Source organism: Pan paniscus, chromosome 6, assembly GCF_029289425.2.
Source record: "Pan paniscus chromosome 6, NHGRI_mPanPan1-v2.0_pri, whole genome shotgun sequence".
NCBI lineage: Eukaryota > Metazoa > Chordata > Mammalia > Primates > Hominidae > Pan > Pan paniscus.
This window is the reverse complement of record NC_073255.2, coordinates 187,449,556-187,467,517: the sequence shown is the minus strand read 5'-3', so window position 1 is coordinate 187,467,517 and position 17,962 is coordinate 187,449,556. Positions and strand designations below refer to the sequence as shown.

Sequence of the window (17,962 nt, the reverse complement as noted above, 5' to 3'; positions counted from 1 at the left end):
CTCTGCCCATTGCAGCCCAATGACTCTGGCAGACTCTGGTGGGAGGGAGGCAGCCGGCAGGACTGGGGAGGGGAGGGAGGGATTGGCCTCCCCTGCCAGCTGCTCGGCCTCAGCTTTATTGTGAGCAGGAGCAGCCGCAGCGACTCTCCACATGCTGGCCCTCCTGGGGGCTCAGTCCCCAGTAGGCTCCCCCAGGCTGAGCCCCAGCCCTAACACTGATGCTTGGCAGCGACCACACCTCAGGGGGCCCTTCTCAGGACTTGTGCTGGTGGCTCCTGGGGCCTTCTGGCTTTTTGGGCGGTGGGGCCGCTGTTCTCGGGGCATCCAGGGCCTGCCTCCGGATGAGCTCGGCGTATAGCCCGCCTTTCTTCAGGAGCTCTTCATGTGTCCCAGCCTGGAAGATGGGAGGGAGGGGCGGATGGTTGCTCCAAGGCATGCAGGCTTCAGAACCCTCAGAGAGCTGAGCCTCTCTATCAGCCATTGGGCCCATGGTCACTTAGGCCGGTGTCCCTTCTGGGGACACTCTGAAACCAATGCCCAATCTGAAAGGAACCGCCACTGGCATGCTGCATTAGTTACTGCCACTTCCCTACTTAGCTGAATTTTGGAAGAACACGATTCCCTCTGTCCCCCTTACAGAGCCCAAGGCTCCAACTCAGGATCCATCTCCCTGCACGAGCCCCTCAGCCTTGGCTTGAATGAGTGGCTGTTAGCCAACGCCACACGGCCTCTGGGGTCCTACTCCTGACTCCCTGCACAGGTTCCTTGGCGCTGCTTCTCCTGCACCTGATACCCTGGGCAGCCAGCCCTGCTCCTCGCTCCCAGCACCATACTCTGAGTATGTTTCCTTTTTGTTTTTTGAGACAGGGTCTCATTCTGATGCCAGGCTGGAGCGCAATGGCACAATCATTGTTCACTGCAGCCTCAACCTCTGGGGCTCAAGTAATCCTCCCGCCTCCGCCTCCAGAGTAGCTGGGAATACAGGTGCATGCCACCACATCCGGCTAATTTTTTTTTTTTTGGTATTTTGTAGAGACAGGGTCCCGCTATGCTGCCCAGGCTAGCCTCAAGAGATCCTTCTGCCTTGGCTTCCCAAAGTGCTGGGATTACGGGCACCCGGCTAGTACTTTTCCTTTTGATCCTGGGAGCTGATGTGCAATTATACTATCCCAGGGGACAGAAGAAGAAACTGAGGGCCTGAGAGGCCAGGGCTTGGCTGAATGCAGGAACTCCTGACTCTACATGGGACGCTGCTTCCAGAATATAGCCCCCAAGGCCCTGGGGCCAGGCCACAACTTCATATAACTCATTGCAGCATTGTGCCACTGTCCGTGATGAAGCCATCCTCAACCCACTGATCCACGCCCCCAGGACAACTAACCTCCCAGACACGGCCATCGGCCATGACGACAATGCAGTGGGCCCCACGGACAGTGCTGAGCCGGTGGGCAATTACCAGCACCGTGCGGCCTGCACTGGCCCGGTCCAGGGCCTCCTGTACAACCCGCTCGGACTCTGCGTCCAGCGCGCTGGTAGCTTCATCCAGTATCAGCACCGTGGGCTGCTTGATAAGGGCTCGGGCGATGGCCAGGCGCTGCTTCTGGCCCCCAGACAGGGTAGTGCCCCGTTCACCTGGGAAGGGAGGGGCAGGGCAGGAGCCTGAAGCTGTGCACTTGAGGGTGGCCCACAAAGGGGCACAGGGTCCTTCCTGAATGCCCATCAAGATCCTCTAAGTGCCCCTCTCAGCACTGTGCACCCTCCTCCTGCCTCTGACCCCCACCCCGCACTGTGCACCCTCCTCCTGCCTCTGACCCCCACCCCGCACTGTGCACCCTCGTCCTGGCTCTGACCCTCCACCCCACACTGTGCACCCTCCTCCTGCCTCTGACCCCCACCCCGCACTGTGCACCCTCCTCCTGCCTCTGACCCCCACCCCGCACTGTGCACCCTCCTCCTGCCTCTGACCCCCACCCCGCACTGTGCACCCTAGTCCTGCCTCTGACCCCCACCCTGCACTGTGCACCCTCCTCCTGCCTCTGACCCCCACCCCGCACTGTGCACCCTCCTCCTGCCTCTGACCCCCACCCCGCACTGTGCACCCTCCTCCTGCCTCTGACCCCCACCCCGCACTGTGCACCCTCCTCCTGCCTCTGACCCCCACCCCGCACTGTGCACCCTCGTCCTGGCTCTGACCCTCCACCCCACACTGTGCACCCTCCTCCTGCCTCTGACCCCCACCCCGCACTGTGCACCCTCCTCCTGCCTCTGACCCCCACCCCGCACTGTGCACCCTCCTCCTGCCTCTGACCCTCCACCCTGCACTGTGCACCCTAGTCCTGCCTCTGACCCTCCACCCCGCACTGTGCACCCTCCTCCTGCCTCTGACCCCCACCCCGCACTGTGCACCCTCCTCCTGCCTCTGACCCCCACCCCGCACTGTGCACCCTCCTCCTGCCTCTGACCCCCCACCCCGCACTGTGCACCCTCCTCCTGCCTCTGACCCCCACCCCGCACTGTGCACCGTCCTCCTGCCTCTGACCCCCACCCCGCACTGTGCACCCTCCTCCTGCCTCTGACCCCCACCCCGCACTGTGCACCGTCCTCCTGCCTCTGACCCCCACCCCGCACTGTGCACCCTCTTCCTGCCTCTGACCCCCACCCCGCACTGTGCACCCTCTTCCTGCCTCTGACCCCCACCCCGCACTGTGCACCCTCCTCCTGCCTCTGACCCTCCACCCCGCACTGTGCACCCTAGTCCTGCCTCTGACCCCCACCCCGCACTGTGCAACCTCCTCCTGCCTCTGACCCCCACCCCGCACTGTGCACCCTCCTCCTGCCTCTGACCCCCACCCCGCACTGTGCACCCTCCTCCTGCCTCTGACCCCCCACCCCACACTGTGCACACTCCTCCTCTGGGTTCCCCCTGCACTGGCTCATCCCACCTCTGGGTCCCTCAGCCACTGTGCACACTTGCCCTGCCTCTGAGGGTGGCGTGACACTGCCAGCAGGGCTTGGTGCACTCCAAGGGAGTTGCCAAATGCCCCTCCCCAGCCATGGCAGTGCCTCAGGCCAGGATGACCCACACCCTGCCCTGTGCCTGCAGTTCCAAGCCACCTTCCCAGCCTCCCGGGTCTCTGTGGCTGTGGGGAACATCCAGCACCCAAACATGGGCTCTGGGGTCCAGTGACTCCAGGGAGGTGGGATTCGAAGCCCACAGAGGACAGCACAAGTGGCAGCCTGGGAGCCAAAAAGAACCTCAAGGTGACAGCAGGGTGACAGGTCAGTAAGGACGCAGCCCCAAGAAGGCCCAAATGAGCAGAAAGTACTAGGATCAGAGACACAAGGAAAGTGCCACCCAAAAGAGATGTGGGAGAGCACCCAGTGAGGACAGCTGGCATCTGGACAGTGTATCAACACGGCTGGAGGAGCCATCTAGAACACGATGGCTGGGCTGGGGACACTGGCCCCACAGCTCAGAAGGCTGGACTCAGACTGACCAGAGTTGAGAAGCCCAGGTATCCCTGTATCCTGAGAAGTGCTGAAACACTGTGCAACAGAGCCAAGACACTGGCCGAGAAACATGGCCCCGAAGGCTGGAAAAAGACCTGGGAGCTCCGCACGTCAAGCTGCAAGGTGCACGCCCTGCAGTGCCAGGCTGCGTGTTCCTAGTTCAGAACCACCAGAGCCCTCTCCTGGGGCCCATCCAGTCACCCTGATTCTAATGAGAAACGACTTTAGAGATGAAAAGCACAGGAAGGAAACAGGAGCCAGAGGGGGATGGATGGTGGAGAGGAGGCAGCCCCCCATTTCTTCTGTTCAGTCTGGGGAAGTGGCGGCCTTTTAGACTCGGTGAGGACTCCAAACACCATGCGTCACTGTGTCCCTGGCCAGGGGCCTGTCATATGCCCTCTGTCGCATTCTCCAGCTCCTCCTAGAGCCCGTCCTGTCTCTGCAGCCTGCCTGGTCTGCTGGTTCTGAACCACACTGGCCTGGACTCCCCTGTCCCCACACAACGACTCTGTCCCCTTTGGCTGTGTTTCTGGTCTTCCCTGACACAACTGTCTTTCTCCCCAGCTGTCCCTGCTGCCCTCAGTCCCACTGGGCTGCTCACTGCTCCTGTGGAATCCTGTGTCCCAGTGCCTCACCACCTGGTTCCCGGCAGACCCGAGCACCCACCGACAACCGTGTTGTAGCCCTCAGGGAAGCTGGTGATGAACTCGTGAGCATTCGCTTCCCGGGCGGCTGTGTACACCTCTTCATCGGAAGCTTCCAGCTTCCCAAAGCGGATGTTTTCCATGATGGTCGTCCCAAACAGGACGGGCTCCTGTGGGTGAGGGGTTATGGAGACAGAGTCCACAGAAACATTCTCTTTGCCCCAGAAACCGGAGGGGCCACCATACACAATGGGACAGTCTATCTGGTGGATTAGATTAGGATCTCTTGAAGAATCAGACGTTCAAAGTCAGAGGTGAAGTGAGGATGCAGAGTGGCCCCCAAAAGGGAAGGACAGTTCGACTTCCTACCAAGGGCCCAGAATCCCTCCCCAGGAGTGGGAGTGGGAGGAGCTGGCAGGGCAGGGCGCTGGGAGTTGGGGGCTTGCATTTGCCTTTCTTCTGCACAGGCACTCTCCCTGGCGGGACAGCAGGCATGCCCTCTTCATTCACGGCCCTCAAAGGGAAGGGTGGACCCTCGCTGGGCAGTGCCACCTCAAGCAGAGGGAGAACAGCTGCAGCTCAGCACCTCCACTATAGGCTTCTCTAGACCTGGATGCTATGGGATTTGCAGAGAATCTGAGGGATTCCCCATCTGTGTAGACTGCTGTAAATGTGGACAAAGCGTCCCTGCTCTGGGAGACCAGGCAGAGTTGTGGCTGCTCCCACGACAGGGATGCCTCACCCAGACAACAGCTGAGGACATGTGAAGACGGCCAGGGTCTCCCGAGAGCAGCAAGGATGAGGGTGGGAAAGAAAGAAAAGGCACCTGAGGACTAAGGGGGCAGGGCCCAGGGGAGGACGGGCAGTGGGAGCCAAGGGCTGCCCATGTGGCCCCGCACCTGGCTGATGAAGCCGACAACCTGGCCCCGGAGCCAGGAGGGGTCAAGGGTGCGCAGGTCCCGCCCATCCAGCATCACCACGCCTGCCGTGGGGTCGTAGAAGCGCTCCAGCAGGGAAGCCACGGTGGTCTTTCCTGGGGAATTGGGTTGAGAGGGAGGGAGGCCAGGGATTCTAGGGATTGTCCCAGGAAAGAAGGCCCCTTGTGGCAGTGGAGGAAGGGACCCCATCGGGGTCTCACTGCTCCCGGCCTTGCTCTGAGTGGCTGCTAGAGAAGAGTCAGAGGGTGAAGAGGTGGTGGGCTCCCCTTACCTCCGCCAGACTGGCCCACGAGGGCCACGATCTTGCCAGGGGGCAGCGTCAGGGTGAAGTCTTTCAGCACCTCGAAGCCGGGGCGGCAGGGGTAGCTGGGAGGAGCCGAGAGACCCCCAGTCAGACCAGGCTCCCAGCCCTTGTTGCCCGGGTCCCTCCTGAAGTCTCCCTGTAGCCCTCTGAGAGGGCCTGTTTATGGGGGACATTAGTCCAGACCTCCACCCCGAATCCACTCGCCTCATCCTCGGCCCAGGGACCCATCCCCACGCCTGCTCACCCGTGCTGACCTGAAGCAGACGTTCTGAAATGTAACGGAGCCACGCAGCTGCTCTTTGGGGACGCAGCAGCCCCCAGACAGTGGGATGCAGGGGTTCAGGGCCATGTACTCAAAGACCCGGGCGCCTGCACTCAGCCCCCGGACCACCTGTGGGAGGGGATCCAAAGTCCGCAGGAAGGCAGGAGTAGGGGTGACCACAGCATCTCCAGGGAGTGGCCATGGCTCTGGGCTGGGGTCTCCCCAGCTCCTCTGCCCGCCCACACCCGTCAATAGGCAGCTCCCACAGCGGCACACACGGCACAAACTCCACACCCCCGGCCCTCCACCCTACCGGCCACTCACCTGACCAAACAGGACAGAGAGGTTGGCCATGGACCTGTCAGAAAAGGAGAGAGGGGTGGAATAGATGGGAACAAGAAGAGCCAGAGGAGGGGAAGGAAGCCACGGTGGGGCGGGGGAGCAAGGAAGCAGGTGGCCTGTGGCCAAATGCAGAGACTGCTCCTGCACCATGGGGGCGTGGAGCCCTGGGACGTAGCAACACCAGATCGCTGAGCCCTGGCTCCCTCCTTGGCCAGATGAGGATGACAGCTGTCCCTCAGCTCAGCCCAAGCCCCTGGGAGGGGGTGCTCCACGAGGAAATGGAAGTGAAGGCACAGGCCTCTGTGGGTGTCCTCCAGTGCCCTGGCCTGTGGTCTGCAGGGTGAGGCCTGTGCACACATGCAGGGGTGATATCAGCCCACGAGGAAGGGAGCCCAGCTGACCCACGGACTCCCTGCTCGGCCCTGAGGATGCGGAGGCCGCCACCATGAACAGAGATCAAGGGTGCGTGGCTCAGAAGGGGAGAGCAGATCTAATGCTGCAGACTCTTGGGGAAGCAATGACTTTGGCAGACATTTAGGTGGAAGAAGTGATGTTAAATCTTTTTGGAGAAAGAAGAAAACAGAAGACACTGGGCCACAGGGGAACTCTCAGGAGACCCCAAAACAAAATTCCCTGAAAAAAACTTTTCTCATGAGCTTGCCCTGCAGATAAGTATACCCACAGTGTTATCTGTCTAGACAGTGGGTGGCCTCCTTCGTCCCGGCAGGGCCGGGGTAGGGCTGGCCGGCTGCCAGGAGGCTGAGGAGGAAGGTGAGTCACTGGTCCCTGACTGGCCTGGCTGACCTGTGACAGTGTGTGTATGCCTGGTCCCCTCCTAAATAAGAGGAAAGACTGACTCCCCAGCAACCCTTCAGCTGCAGACTTACTTCTTCCAGCACTAGGGTGGGGGTGAGTGGGAGGAGCCTCGAAACCCAAAAGGAAAAGCTCCCAGTGGACTCAGTGCAGTCAGCACTTGCTAAAGGCAGCCGGGGGAGGCACCAGGCAGGAAGGAGCCAGCCCAGCCAGCTATCTGTTGATGAGCAGGGGCACATTCTCCACCAGAGATCTGGAAGACATTAGGGCCTGGCAAAGGGGCTGGGCAGCAACTGAAATTCAAAATGCACATGACTCATTAGAGTGTGATGACCCTGCTCTCAGGGGCCGTGGGCTGTAGGCTACGGGCCTGTTCCCAGGTGGAGCCTGGCCCTGATTCTGATGAGGCGGCTGGGCCCCACTTGCTGTCTGTCTGGGCACCTCCCCATCTCTATCAGGAGTACTCAGGATGGGCTCATAGGTTAGGCTGCCTGAGGTAGGCCGGGCCATCCTGCTCCCCTCTCTCTGCTAGACCCCAGCGCCAATGCATGGGCCCTTGGCTTAGCTGGCAGGACCCTGTGGGAAACACGTCAGCTGCTTTATGCAACAAATCCAAACCCCCAAGATGAGTGGGGAAGAATCTCCACATAGGCAGCGCTAGAAGGACCTCCAAGAGGATGGGTCTAGGGCCTGTGGCTGTGGGAGCAGCCAGCGAAACAGCACAGACAAGCCCCTGGGGGTTCTTGTGTGTGTCATAAAGCTGCTGGATGGCCAAGCAGCACGGTGGGAGGTAAAGTCAGAGTCTCAGGCCCTAAAGGGGAAGTGGGGGTCCCGAAGCGGGAGGGTTGGGGCTGGACAGTGCAGCCACCCTCCCCACAGGGAGACAGTCCCACCACTGCCCACCACAGAGGGCTAAGGGGTGATTTTATTAAGGGAGCCACTGGGCTTCTTTTTTTTTTTTGAGACGGAGTCTTGCTGTTGCCAGGCTGGGGTGCAGTGGCGCAATCTCAGGTCACTGCAACCTCTGCCTACCAGGTTCAAGCGATTCTCTTGCCTCAGCCTCCCGAGTAGCTGGGACTACCACCATGCCCAGCTAATTTTTGTATTTTTAGTAGAGACGGGGTTTCACCATGTTGGCCAGGATGGTCTTGATCTCTTAACTTCACGATCCACCCACCTCGGCCTCCCAAAGTGCTGGGATTACAGGTGTGCGCCACCGCACCCAGCCGCCACTGGGCTTCTTATGGGCCCTCAGGACTAAAACGACCGTCCCATTCAGAGAGGCCAAAACTCTGGTCAAGGGAAGTGGGTCAGCGCTGAGCAGGGCAGGCAGTGGTGGAGGCAGCCCCCCAAGACCCCATCTCTATCACAGTGAGAGCATCTGAACTCCAAAGCCACGACAGAACAGCTCCCAGCCCCCCAAGACCCCATCTCTATCACAGTGAGAGCATCTGAATTCCAAAGCCACGACAGAACAGCTCCCAGCCCCCCCAAGACCCCATCTCTATCACAGTGAGAGCATCTGAATTCCAAAGCCACGACAGAACAGCTCCTTGGGCTGGAGGAGGGGGCGAGGCTGCCAAGGAGGCCTGAGCCCAGGACCAGAAAGGGTCTGAAGGTGCTCAGATTAGGGAGCATCGAGCAGAAATGGGGCACGCGAGGGTGTCCATGCAGCTGCGGAAGTGGGAGGAACGTCTCTGTGGAATGTCAGGTTTGGGGCTGAAAATGGGAGCCTGTCTCCATCCGCCTCCCCCTTCCTGGGACAGTACACCCTGCAGTGAGGGGTTCTGATCCGGCGGACACACAAGCAGGGGTGCACCATGCAGCAGGGTGAGGACACATGCCTCAGTAGAATGGGGTGGGGGCCCCGGTGGAAGAGCAGGGGGGTCGTGGGGGGAGGGATGGGGTGGCAGAGGTGATGCACGGTTCGTGGAGACGGGTCTTCACCCTTTGATGATCTGTTACAGCATATTTACTATCTCATTATTTACCATAACATATTTATGTAGAACTGCTTGTGTTCAGCTTGGAAAGAGATAGGAGGGGGGAGGCCCGCCTTGGGCTGTCTGGTGATCAGCTCTGGTCATCCCAGAGGCTCAGCTGAGCGGGTGGTTTCGGACCAATGCAAAGCAATAAGCTATAAGGGTGGGGTGTGTGGGGACAGGGGTCAGCTTGTCATCCCTGGAAGTGGCAGGCATGGGGAAGGGCAGCTCACAAAGCCTGTCAAGGATGGTCCTTCCATGCATGGAATGTCACAGCCTGCAGCGGAAGGGAATTCGGACAGGGTGCAACACGGAGGAAGCTGAGGACACAATGTGGAGTGACAAAACGCAGTCACAAAAGGACATAGTCTGACTCCACTTAGAGGACGTCCCTAGAGTTGTCAAATCATAAGGACAGAAAGTGGAATGGTGGGTGCCAGGGGCTGGGGGAGGGCAAATGGGGATTCGCGTGTCATGGGGATAGTTTCCGCTCTGCCAGGTAAGAGTTCTGGAGGCGGATGGTGACAACAGCCGCACAGCAATGTGAGTGCACCCACTGCCCATGAGCTGCACACTTCAAAATGGTTAAAATGCTGTATTTTATGTTTTGTGTACTTTACCACAGTTGAAACAAATTTTTAAAAAGCCTGTCAAGGAAACTTCTGGGTCCTTTGGAAGGCTGAAGATGACAAGCACCTGCCTGCTGCAGCGCCACTGCCCCAGCCGGGAGGGTTGTTATGGGCCCTGAGGGGCTCTCTCTCCCCACCCTATGCATCCCTGGGGAAGCTGGGCAGGCCTGGAGCTGCACAGCAGTCGGCCCCCAGAGAAGGCTGGCACCCGTGTGCCCTAACCCAGCAGGGCTCTGGAGGGCAGCAGGGGGCTCTGTAGCAATGGGAACGGCCCCCACTTACCTTTGCACTGTCTGGGAGGCCACCAGGAAGGACATGAGGTCTCCCCCTGTCAGCTGCTGTCCGGCCACAAGGGAGCCCCCAATAAATAGGGTACCCAAGACCATGCCTGCAGGAGAGGGGAAGTGAGGGAGGATGAAGCCAGGGCAGAGGAAACAGCCCTGGGCCTGCTCTGCCACTGCTGACTGGGAGAGTCAGGTGAGGCGCATGACTGGTCCCAGCGTTGGCTTCCTCCTTGGAAGAGCAAGTCGGGGTGGGCATGCCTCCATGGCCTCCTTGAGGGTGGCCCTGTAGTGTTCCACATTGAGTCCCATAGCTGGGTTGGGACATCGGCACCCTCCCTTTACCTGCAAGAGTTAGCAGCTGGCCCGAGGCGAATGCAGGCAGCCAGCAGATGGAGGGCGGGCCTTTGCCTGCCTTGGCTGCTCCCAGCTCCTCCCCAGCCCACAAGCGACCCTCCAGCCCCCAACTGGCTCACTCACAGTTGAAGGCGATGTTGGAAAGCCCTTGGAACAAGGCGATGCCGCGGCCCAGCTCCTCTGCCCGGCAGCGGCATGCTTCCAGCTCTGCCCCATAGCGCCTGGTGAGAGAGACCAGTGCATTCAGGAGGCAGCTGGGCTGGCACAAAGGGTGGGCAGGGTGTGGGGGGCATCTCTGCTTTGTGCTCCGCCCTCCCAGGACTCACTCCTCTTCCCGTTGCTCCATGGCGAAGGCACGCACAGTCCGCACATTGCCCAGGGCCTCGTCTGCTACGCCCATTGCCCTGGCGATCTGCAAGGAGTCCAGGAAACAGGACAAGGAGTCCAGGATGGGGACAGGGAGGAGTTCCGGGGAGTGGAAAGAGAAACGGTGTGGGGAGGGTGAAGAGGATGGCCAGGAACGCCGGTACCTGCTCCTGACACTGGCGAGACAATTTTCGGAGGCCTGAGCCCATCAGGGTGCCCACTCCCATCAGGGCTGGTGTGGCCACCATCAGCAGCAGCGTGAGGCGTGTAGACAGCATGGACAGGGACACCAGGCAGCCTGCCACCTGGGTGCAGCTTCGCAGCCCCTAGGGAGTGGGAGGGAAGGCGGGAGGCTACGGCGTCCGCACCATGACAGGAAGGACTTTTCCAAGGGTCAGCTGGCTGTAGCTCTGCACTCCCAAGGCCAAGGCCCAGGTCTTGGCCCCTGGGAGGCCCAGTGGCAGTCCACCGGTCACAGTACGTAACCCTAACTCGGCCAGTTGGGGTGCGAGCAGCGGGCCTGAGGGGGCCGAGCGAGAATGCTATGAACTGTGGCATCCTTCCCCTAGACAAATCCCAGCTTGCTTCTCTTTCTGTTCTAGGAACTGAACAAAGAAAACTGCATGGGGGTACACCAGTGACTGCCTAGGCCAGTGTGTGGCATGATCCAGCAGTCAGAGTCGGTGTGGGCGGATAAGGGGAGGGCATCTGTGTTCGGTAGGCCACTGCGCATGCTCAATGCTTGTCAGCAATCCAGGCACTCTGGGGACAAGGCAGGCGAAGTGATTTTGCTCTTGCCAGGAAAGGCTCTTGTCTGAGTGCTTGGGAAGGCTTTCCAGGGAAGATTCGGTTTCAGAGCAGTGGAGAAGCAGCCTGTCCTGACCTTGGACACTGCCTCTACACTTTCCTTCCATGAACTTCCATGGTCCCTCACCCATGCCCTCACAGGCAGTGGGTTTCTCGAGTCAGTATGCGCCTGTCAGCCCAACATCAGGGCTGGGGCGGGCAGGGCTGGCCTGGTGAATCCACATGGAAAAGTGTGTGTGTGGACGTGGTGGGGGCCACTGGGCCACTGACCTGGGAGATGACAAGCTTGAAGGATGACTTAAACTCCTGCACGTCAGTTGTCAAGCGGCTCACCAGCTGCCCTGTCTTATTGGCGTCAAAGAAGGCGATGTCTTGTCTGGCATGGGACAAGAACCAATAAGGAGGGCAGAAAAGGGAGACATTACTTCAGGATAAGGCCCTACCCCCAGACCCCTCAGGCCATCAGTCACCCCAACTCTGCACCCTGCGGCTGGCAGTACCGGAGCAGGGAGCTGAAGAGGGCCCTCCGCATGTCCACAGCCATGCGCTCGCCAACGTGGGACAGCAGCACCAGGTACCCGAAGGTCAGCAGTCCCTGCGAAAGAGCCCAGTGCACTCAGGGATGCCTCGGGTGGCTCCTCGGCGGCCCCCAGCCCCACTCCCGGCTGTACCTGGACACCATAGAGGATAAGCAGGTGGGTGCTGAGATTCTGGGACTCAGTCATGAAACTCCCCACGTGGTCCCTCGTGTACTTGGCCACGACCTCTACCAGCTGGCCCAGGAGCAGGGGGATCTGTACATTCACGAGTGCCGCACCCAAGGCCAGCTGGAATGGGGAGACAGAGGGGACAAATGTTTTAAGTGGGGGAGCCACTCCTCCCCATCCCCAGCCAGATCTTGGCCCTTCCTCTCCCACTACTGAGCACTGCTCTTGTCCAGGTTGTGGCTGGCCATGTGGACACATCAGTGCCTCTCAGAGGTTCAAACCCTGGCTTCCAGTCCCCACGGAACCCTGCCCACCCAGCCACCCAGTGTTGATGCTCCTGGCACCCCTGGACCCCTGGCTAGCCCTTGCTGCTCCCCTGAGCTCTCCCCTGAGAGGCAGCGAGACAGGAATGCCATCCCTTTGCAGCTCTGGGTCCTGCCCTGTCCCCAGGATGGAGAAGTGGGGAAAGCCTCACCACGACGGCTACCCCCAGGACCAGCAGGTGGGGGTGCAGAAACTGCCAGAAGAGCTTCCAGTTAAAGCGAGACCCCACGACATGGGGTGTGGAGCTGGCAGGAGGGGCCTCTTCTGCCTCACACAGGGCCACAGGGCAGAGGTGGGGACGCTTACTCAGTACCATGGGGCCTAGCAGGGCTCCCCCAACCCAGCACCAGGCAGAGGGGCTCCATCTGGGAGCTAGGGGGGCTCGAGGGAGGTGGGCCCAGAGCTGGGACCGCAGGTGGGCCACGGCCCGGAGGAGGGAGGAGCTGCAGTAGCCATCAGAGTACCTGTAAGGAGAGAGAGGCATGGATGGCTTGAGGCTCCGACTGCCCTTCTGCTGACCAGCACACCCATGGGGCTCTGGCTGAGCCCTCTGGAAGCAGCACTTCCTCTTCTTTCAGGCCCCTGCCCCTGCCCTTCTCGGGGCTGTTCTGAAGCAACTTCAGTTTCTAAGACATGTCCATGGGCAAAGTCGCAGAGGAATGAGGCGCTGAGCACAAAATCTAGTCTTAAAAGTCTTATTCCCCCGGGCAACTCTCAGGCAACACCCAGCCAGCCAGGGCCCTCGCAGCCTCGACTCCAGGCTCTGACAGAATGACAGCCTGAAGAACTGGATGGCACGTTAGATGGCCACACACTGCCTGGACAGGAAGGGGCCGGGGGTTTAAGGGACCACGGTGCAGAGAGGTGAGGAAAGAGAGCTGCTCCTGTGCCCGGCACTGGACTTGCTCACAGCAGCCACCAGGGCAGACACGGCCCCACCTCCTGGAGCTAATGGGCTACTTCCCTTGATCCTCACCTCCCTGGGAGGGAGGTGCCATTATTCTCACCTGACAGATGAAAAAAATCATGTGGAGCTAAGAGAGCTGAAATAACTTGTCCGCAGGCAGCAGAACTGGGACGAGCAGGGAACCAAGTCTGCAGTCTGACTCCAGCACCCAGGCTGGCTCTACTCTGCCAGTGTGCCATGTCTTCTGATGTTCCAGGCCCATTACCCTACCTCCCCTCCCTGGCCTGGGGCGCCATGACACACACTCCCTCTCCACAGCGGAAGGAGGAAACAGAGAAAAATAAGAATTCTAATAACTTATCTTGTCATCTTGAATAGGACAATTACCTTCTCTTTCCTTCAGCTGCCACATCTATAAAATGCTAACATCGATTCCACTATTCTAGACATTGTGGTTTTTTTTTTTTTTTTTTTGAGACAGAGTCTCGCTCTGTCACCCCGGCTGGAGTGAAGCGGCACAATCTCGGCTCACTACAACCTCTGCCTCCCGGGTTCAAGAGATTCTCCTGCCTCAGCCTCCTGAGCAGCTGGGACTACAGGCACGAGCCAGCACGCCCAGCTAATTTTTGTATTTTTAGTAGAGATGGGGTTTCGCTTTATTGGTCAGGCTGGTCTTGAACTCCTGACCTCATGATCCACCTGCCTCAGCCTCCCAAAGTGCTGGGATTACAGGCATGAGCCACCACGCCTGGCCTATTCTACACATTTTGAACCTACTGTGTGCAGGTGCTCTGCTCGGAGTTATGGAGTTACATGACAGCTGAAGTAACTCCCCTCACAGCAGTCATGCTTGAGTGCGGGAGACTCACAGTTAACTGGAAATCAGAGGCACAAAACAGCTTGAAGCCCTGCTCCTCCTTCTCCTCAGAGGGAGTCAGGAAAGGCCTTCTAGGTAAGGGGGAACCTGTGAGGGGGAACAGGCCAGGCACAGGTGGGGGTGGAGTGTAAAGGGGAGAGCTCTAGGCAGAGGAAAAGCAAGTGCGGGTATCTGCTGTAAGAAAGGATGGGAGAGAAATTTCAGGAATTGTATGGCTGAAGCCTGACCTACAAGAAGGGAAAAGAGACATGAGACTTGCGGGAGGGGCAGTTTTCTAGTTCTTATAAAGCTCCTGGACTTGGGGGGCAATAAGGGTCATGGTGATTTTTAGGCCGAGATGTGCCAAGATTAGGTTTTCATTTTAAAGATCGTAGCATGGCCGGGCACAGTGGCTCACACCTGTAATCCCAACACTTTGGGAGGCTGAGGCGGGTGGATCATTTGAGGCCAGGAGTTCTAGATCAACATGTTGAAACCCTGTCTCTACTAAAAATTAGCTGGATGTGGTGGTGTGTGCCTGTGGTCCCAGCTACTTGGGAGGCTGAGGCAGAGAATCACTTAAACCTGGGAGGAGGAGGTCACAGCGAGCCAAGATCGTGCTACCGTACTCCAGCCTGGACAACAGAGCAAGACTCTGTCTTGAAAAAAAAAAAAAGATCATAGCAGAGGGGCATGGGCTGGAGGCAGACAGGACTGGTTGTAGGGAGCAGAAGTTATCCAGCCAGGAGAGGATGGTGAGATCTAGAAGATCTAGATAAGCTTACTGATGGGGAAAGGTTTAAAAAAAGAGTAGTGTGAGCTTTTCTCTTTACCATCATGGCCTTTCACATCCCTAGACCCTTCTAATTGCAGTCTTCATCTCATCCTTCCCCTGCTTTCAGGAAGGCCTGTGCCTTTTGCCTACATGAGGCCTTCTCCCACCCCATTCCAACTGCCAGGTTTTTATGTCTTGTTTTTCACTGTGTTCTTGTTTCTATCAGAAAGATAGAGACGCTTACTCTCCTTCTGCCTTGTGTAACTGTCCAGTTTTCCCATTACGCCATGTGTTTCTGAAAGGCAGGAAATTATATCTTAGACAGCACTGGCAGAACTCCGGTACATAACAGATGTTCCGCAAATGTTTATGCTTGTTGAGCACATGCATGCCCCATTAGAGGTGCAGGACAATCTGACCTAACTACTACAGGGTTTTGCAAATGTTTAGACTTCCTGTGGCCTACAGCAAGAAACATATCTTACTTGCAACCCAGTACAATGAACACATACATGCCACACAAAATGGAAATGCTTCACAAAATAACATTTTCTCTAATTCTTAACATGTATTCTGATTCTTTTCTTTTCTTTTCAAGACAGGGTCTCACTCTTTTGCCCCGGCTGGAGAGCAGTGGCGCTATGCTGGCTGACTGCAACCTCCACCTCCCAGGTTCAAGCGATTCTCCTGCCTCAGCCTCTCGAGTAGCTGGGACTACAGGTGCCCACCACCATGCCTGGTTAATTTTTGTATTTTTAGTACAGACAGGGCTTCACCATGTTGGCTAGGCTGGTCTTGAACTCCTGACCTCAAGTGATCTGCCTGCCCCGGCCCCTCAAAGTGCTGGGATTACAGGCGTGAGCCAACACACCCGGCTAAGTTTTGTATGGGGTTTCACCATGTTGGCCAGGCTGGTCTTGAACTCCTGACCTCAAGTGATCTGCCTGCCTTGGCCCCCCAAAGTGCTGGGATTACAGGTGTGAGCCACTGTGCCTGGCCTACATTTACTTTTATTTATTTATTTATTTATTTGAGACGGAGTCTTGCTCTGTCATGCTGGAGCGCAATGGCACAATCTCGGCTCACTGCAACCTTTGCCTCCCAGGTTTGAGCAATTCTCCTGCCTCAGCCTCCCGAGTAGCTGGGACTACAGGCGCGTGCAACCACGCCTGGCTAATTTTTGTATTTTTAGCAGAGACGGGGTTTCACCACGTTGGCCAGGCTGGTCTTGAACTTCTGACCTCAGGTGATCGCCTGCCTTGGCCTCCCAAAGTGCTGGGATTACAGGCGTGAGCCACCGCGCCCAGCCTATATTTACTTTTAAATGGTCCTGACCAACTAAATGCATTTCATAATCTATTGAAAAATACTGACTAATGAACACATATATACTTGAATATTATTTGATGTCTTTCCTTGGGTTTCTCTCTGGTTTAAATAACATCAACACCCTTACTCTTTCCTAAGAACTGTTTTTAAACCTTTCAATAATTTAGCATGGTCTTTTTCCAGCTTCTTGCATTGTCTCCAAACTAAGACTCTAAGAAAGTCTTGGTCGTTGCCAAGAGCATGTGGATTACTTCCCAGTACCAAGACTTCCAGCTCCAGCTCGATCCAGCTCTTGCCCTCCATCAGTCAGATGGGCTTTCCAAATGACACAACTCCACATCCACCTGCCCTTGGGAATCTTCTATCTGTTTGGCCCCCAAGTAATTCACTCTAGGATTAGAAAGGATGGCCAGGTGAGGTGGCTCATGCCTGTAATCCCAGCACTTTGGGAGGCGGAGGCAGGCAGATCACCCGAGGTCAGGAGTTCAAGACCAGCCTGCCCACCAATATGATGAAACCCCGTCTCTACTAAAAATACAAACATTAGCCGGGTGTGGTGCACATCTGTAATCCCAGCTACTTGGGTGGCTGAAGCATGAGAATTGCTTGAACCCAGGAGGCAGAGGTTGCAGTCAGTCGAGACCATGCCACTGCACTCCAGCCTGGGTGACAGAGCGAGACTCTGTCTCAAAAAAAAAAAAAAAGAAAAGAAAAGAAAAGAAAAGAAAAGAAAAAAGGAATCAGTCCCTTCTCATAAAGCATTTACATTCGAGTTGTAGTTTCAGGGTCCTTGTTTGTTTCCCATCTGTCTGTCTGTCTGTCTCTCTCTCGACCAACCTGTGTAGAGTGTTTTGCGAAAAACACACATGTACAAGTTACTAGATTGACTCTTTTTTTTTTTTTTTTCTGAGGCAGAGTCTCACTCTATCACCCGGGCTGGAGTGCAGTGGCCATGATCTCAGCTCACTGCAACCTCCGCCTCCCAGGTTGAAGCGATTCTCCTGCCCCAGCCTTCCAAGTAGTTGGAATTACAGGCGCGTGCCACCAATCACGGCAAATTTTTGTATTTTTTAGTAGAGACGAGGTTTTGCCATGTTGGCCAGGCTGGTCTCGAACTCCTGGCCTTCCAAAGTGCTGGGATTACAGGAGTGAGCCACCGCGCCCGGCCTATTAGATTGGCTCTTTATCCCTGCTGAACATCTCTAGTTCTTCTTCGACTCACTTTGAATCCTGGAAGCACCACTACATTAAATGTCTCTTCATACTAATAAGAATTTTCGTCCAAATCGCCCAATCAACTCCAGGGCCAGGAAAGGGGACCCCTGGTCGGGAGTGCGGACTGGGCGTGGTCACTGACCCCGAGCGTCCCCTCCTTTTGGCTGACACGCGGCTGCAGACGCAGGAGCCTCCTGCTGGCGACTGGAGTGTCACTATAAATAATTGAGGCCAACACCCGCGGAGTGACATTCCACCCCGGTAGGCCTGGCCTACAGCTCCCAGCAAGCCTCGCGCAAGCCCGTGGACTCCATCTCCCGGCGGGCCGGCACTGCCCTGCCGGGCGGTCAATGGCCCGCGCTGAGTAGGTTTTTCCGTTTTTACCTGACAGCTGAGAATGTCTGGAAGCGGAGGGGCGGTAGCAGCCTGCCTGGGAATGGGCCACCCCGAATCCCGACCCGAAATAAATGCACCAGCATGCTGACGCGGTAAAACAGGAGCCGCCGGCAATAGCAGTTTCACCCTCATCCCACTGAGGGCTCCATGTTGGCTCCCGCCCCCATCCCGACAACCCCCTCGCGCCTTGGCGGTGATTGGTGAAAAGACACATCAAT

At 57.6% G+C, this 17,962-nt stretch overlaps 1 protein-coding gene across 4 annotated transcripts; it reads right to left on the bottom strand.

Annotated features, from left to right (window-relative positions):
- Positions 1-39: 39 nt before the first annotated feature.
- ABCB8 (ATP binding cassette subfamily B member 8) lies at positions 40-17,933 on the bottom strand. 4 transcript variants are annotated; one of them, XM_003815061.4, is made up of 16 exons: positions 17,733-17,933; positions 12,418-12,730; positions 11,907-12,062; positions 11,736-11,830; positions 11,506-11,611; positions 10,593-10,754; positions 10,389-10,474; positions 10,186-10,283; positions 9,707-9,812; positions 5,983-6,016; positions 5,651-5,787; positions 5,364-5,458; positions 5,054-5,187; positions 4,177-4,324; positions 1,382-1,632; positions 40-394 (listed from the first exon to the last, which is right to left on the bottom strand). In XM_003815061.4, the coding sequence occupies exons 1-16, from the start codon at positions 17,825-17,827 to the stop codon at positions 254-256; spliced, it is 2,157 nt and encodes a 718-aa protein (XP_003815109.1). In that variant the 5' UTR covers positions 17,828-17,933; the 3' UTR covers positions 40-253. The 4 variants fall into 4 exon arrangements, with proteins under 4 accessions (XP_003815109.1, XP_008966189.2, XP_034821145.1 ...); XM_008967941.4 differs by lacking the exon at positions 12,418-12,730 and adding an exon at positions 12,731-12,892 and having other exon boundaries at positions 17,733-17,917; XM_034965254.3 differs by lacking the exon at positions 1,382-1,632 and having other exon boundaries at positions 17,733-17,911.
- Positions 17,934-17,962: the final 29 nt, after the last annotated feature.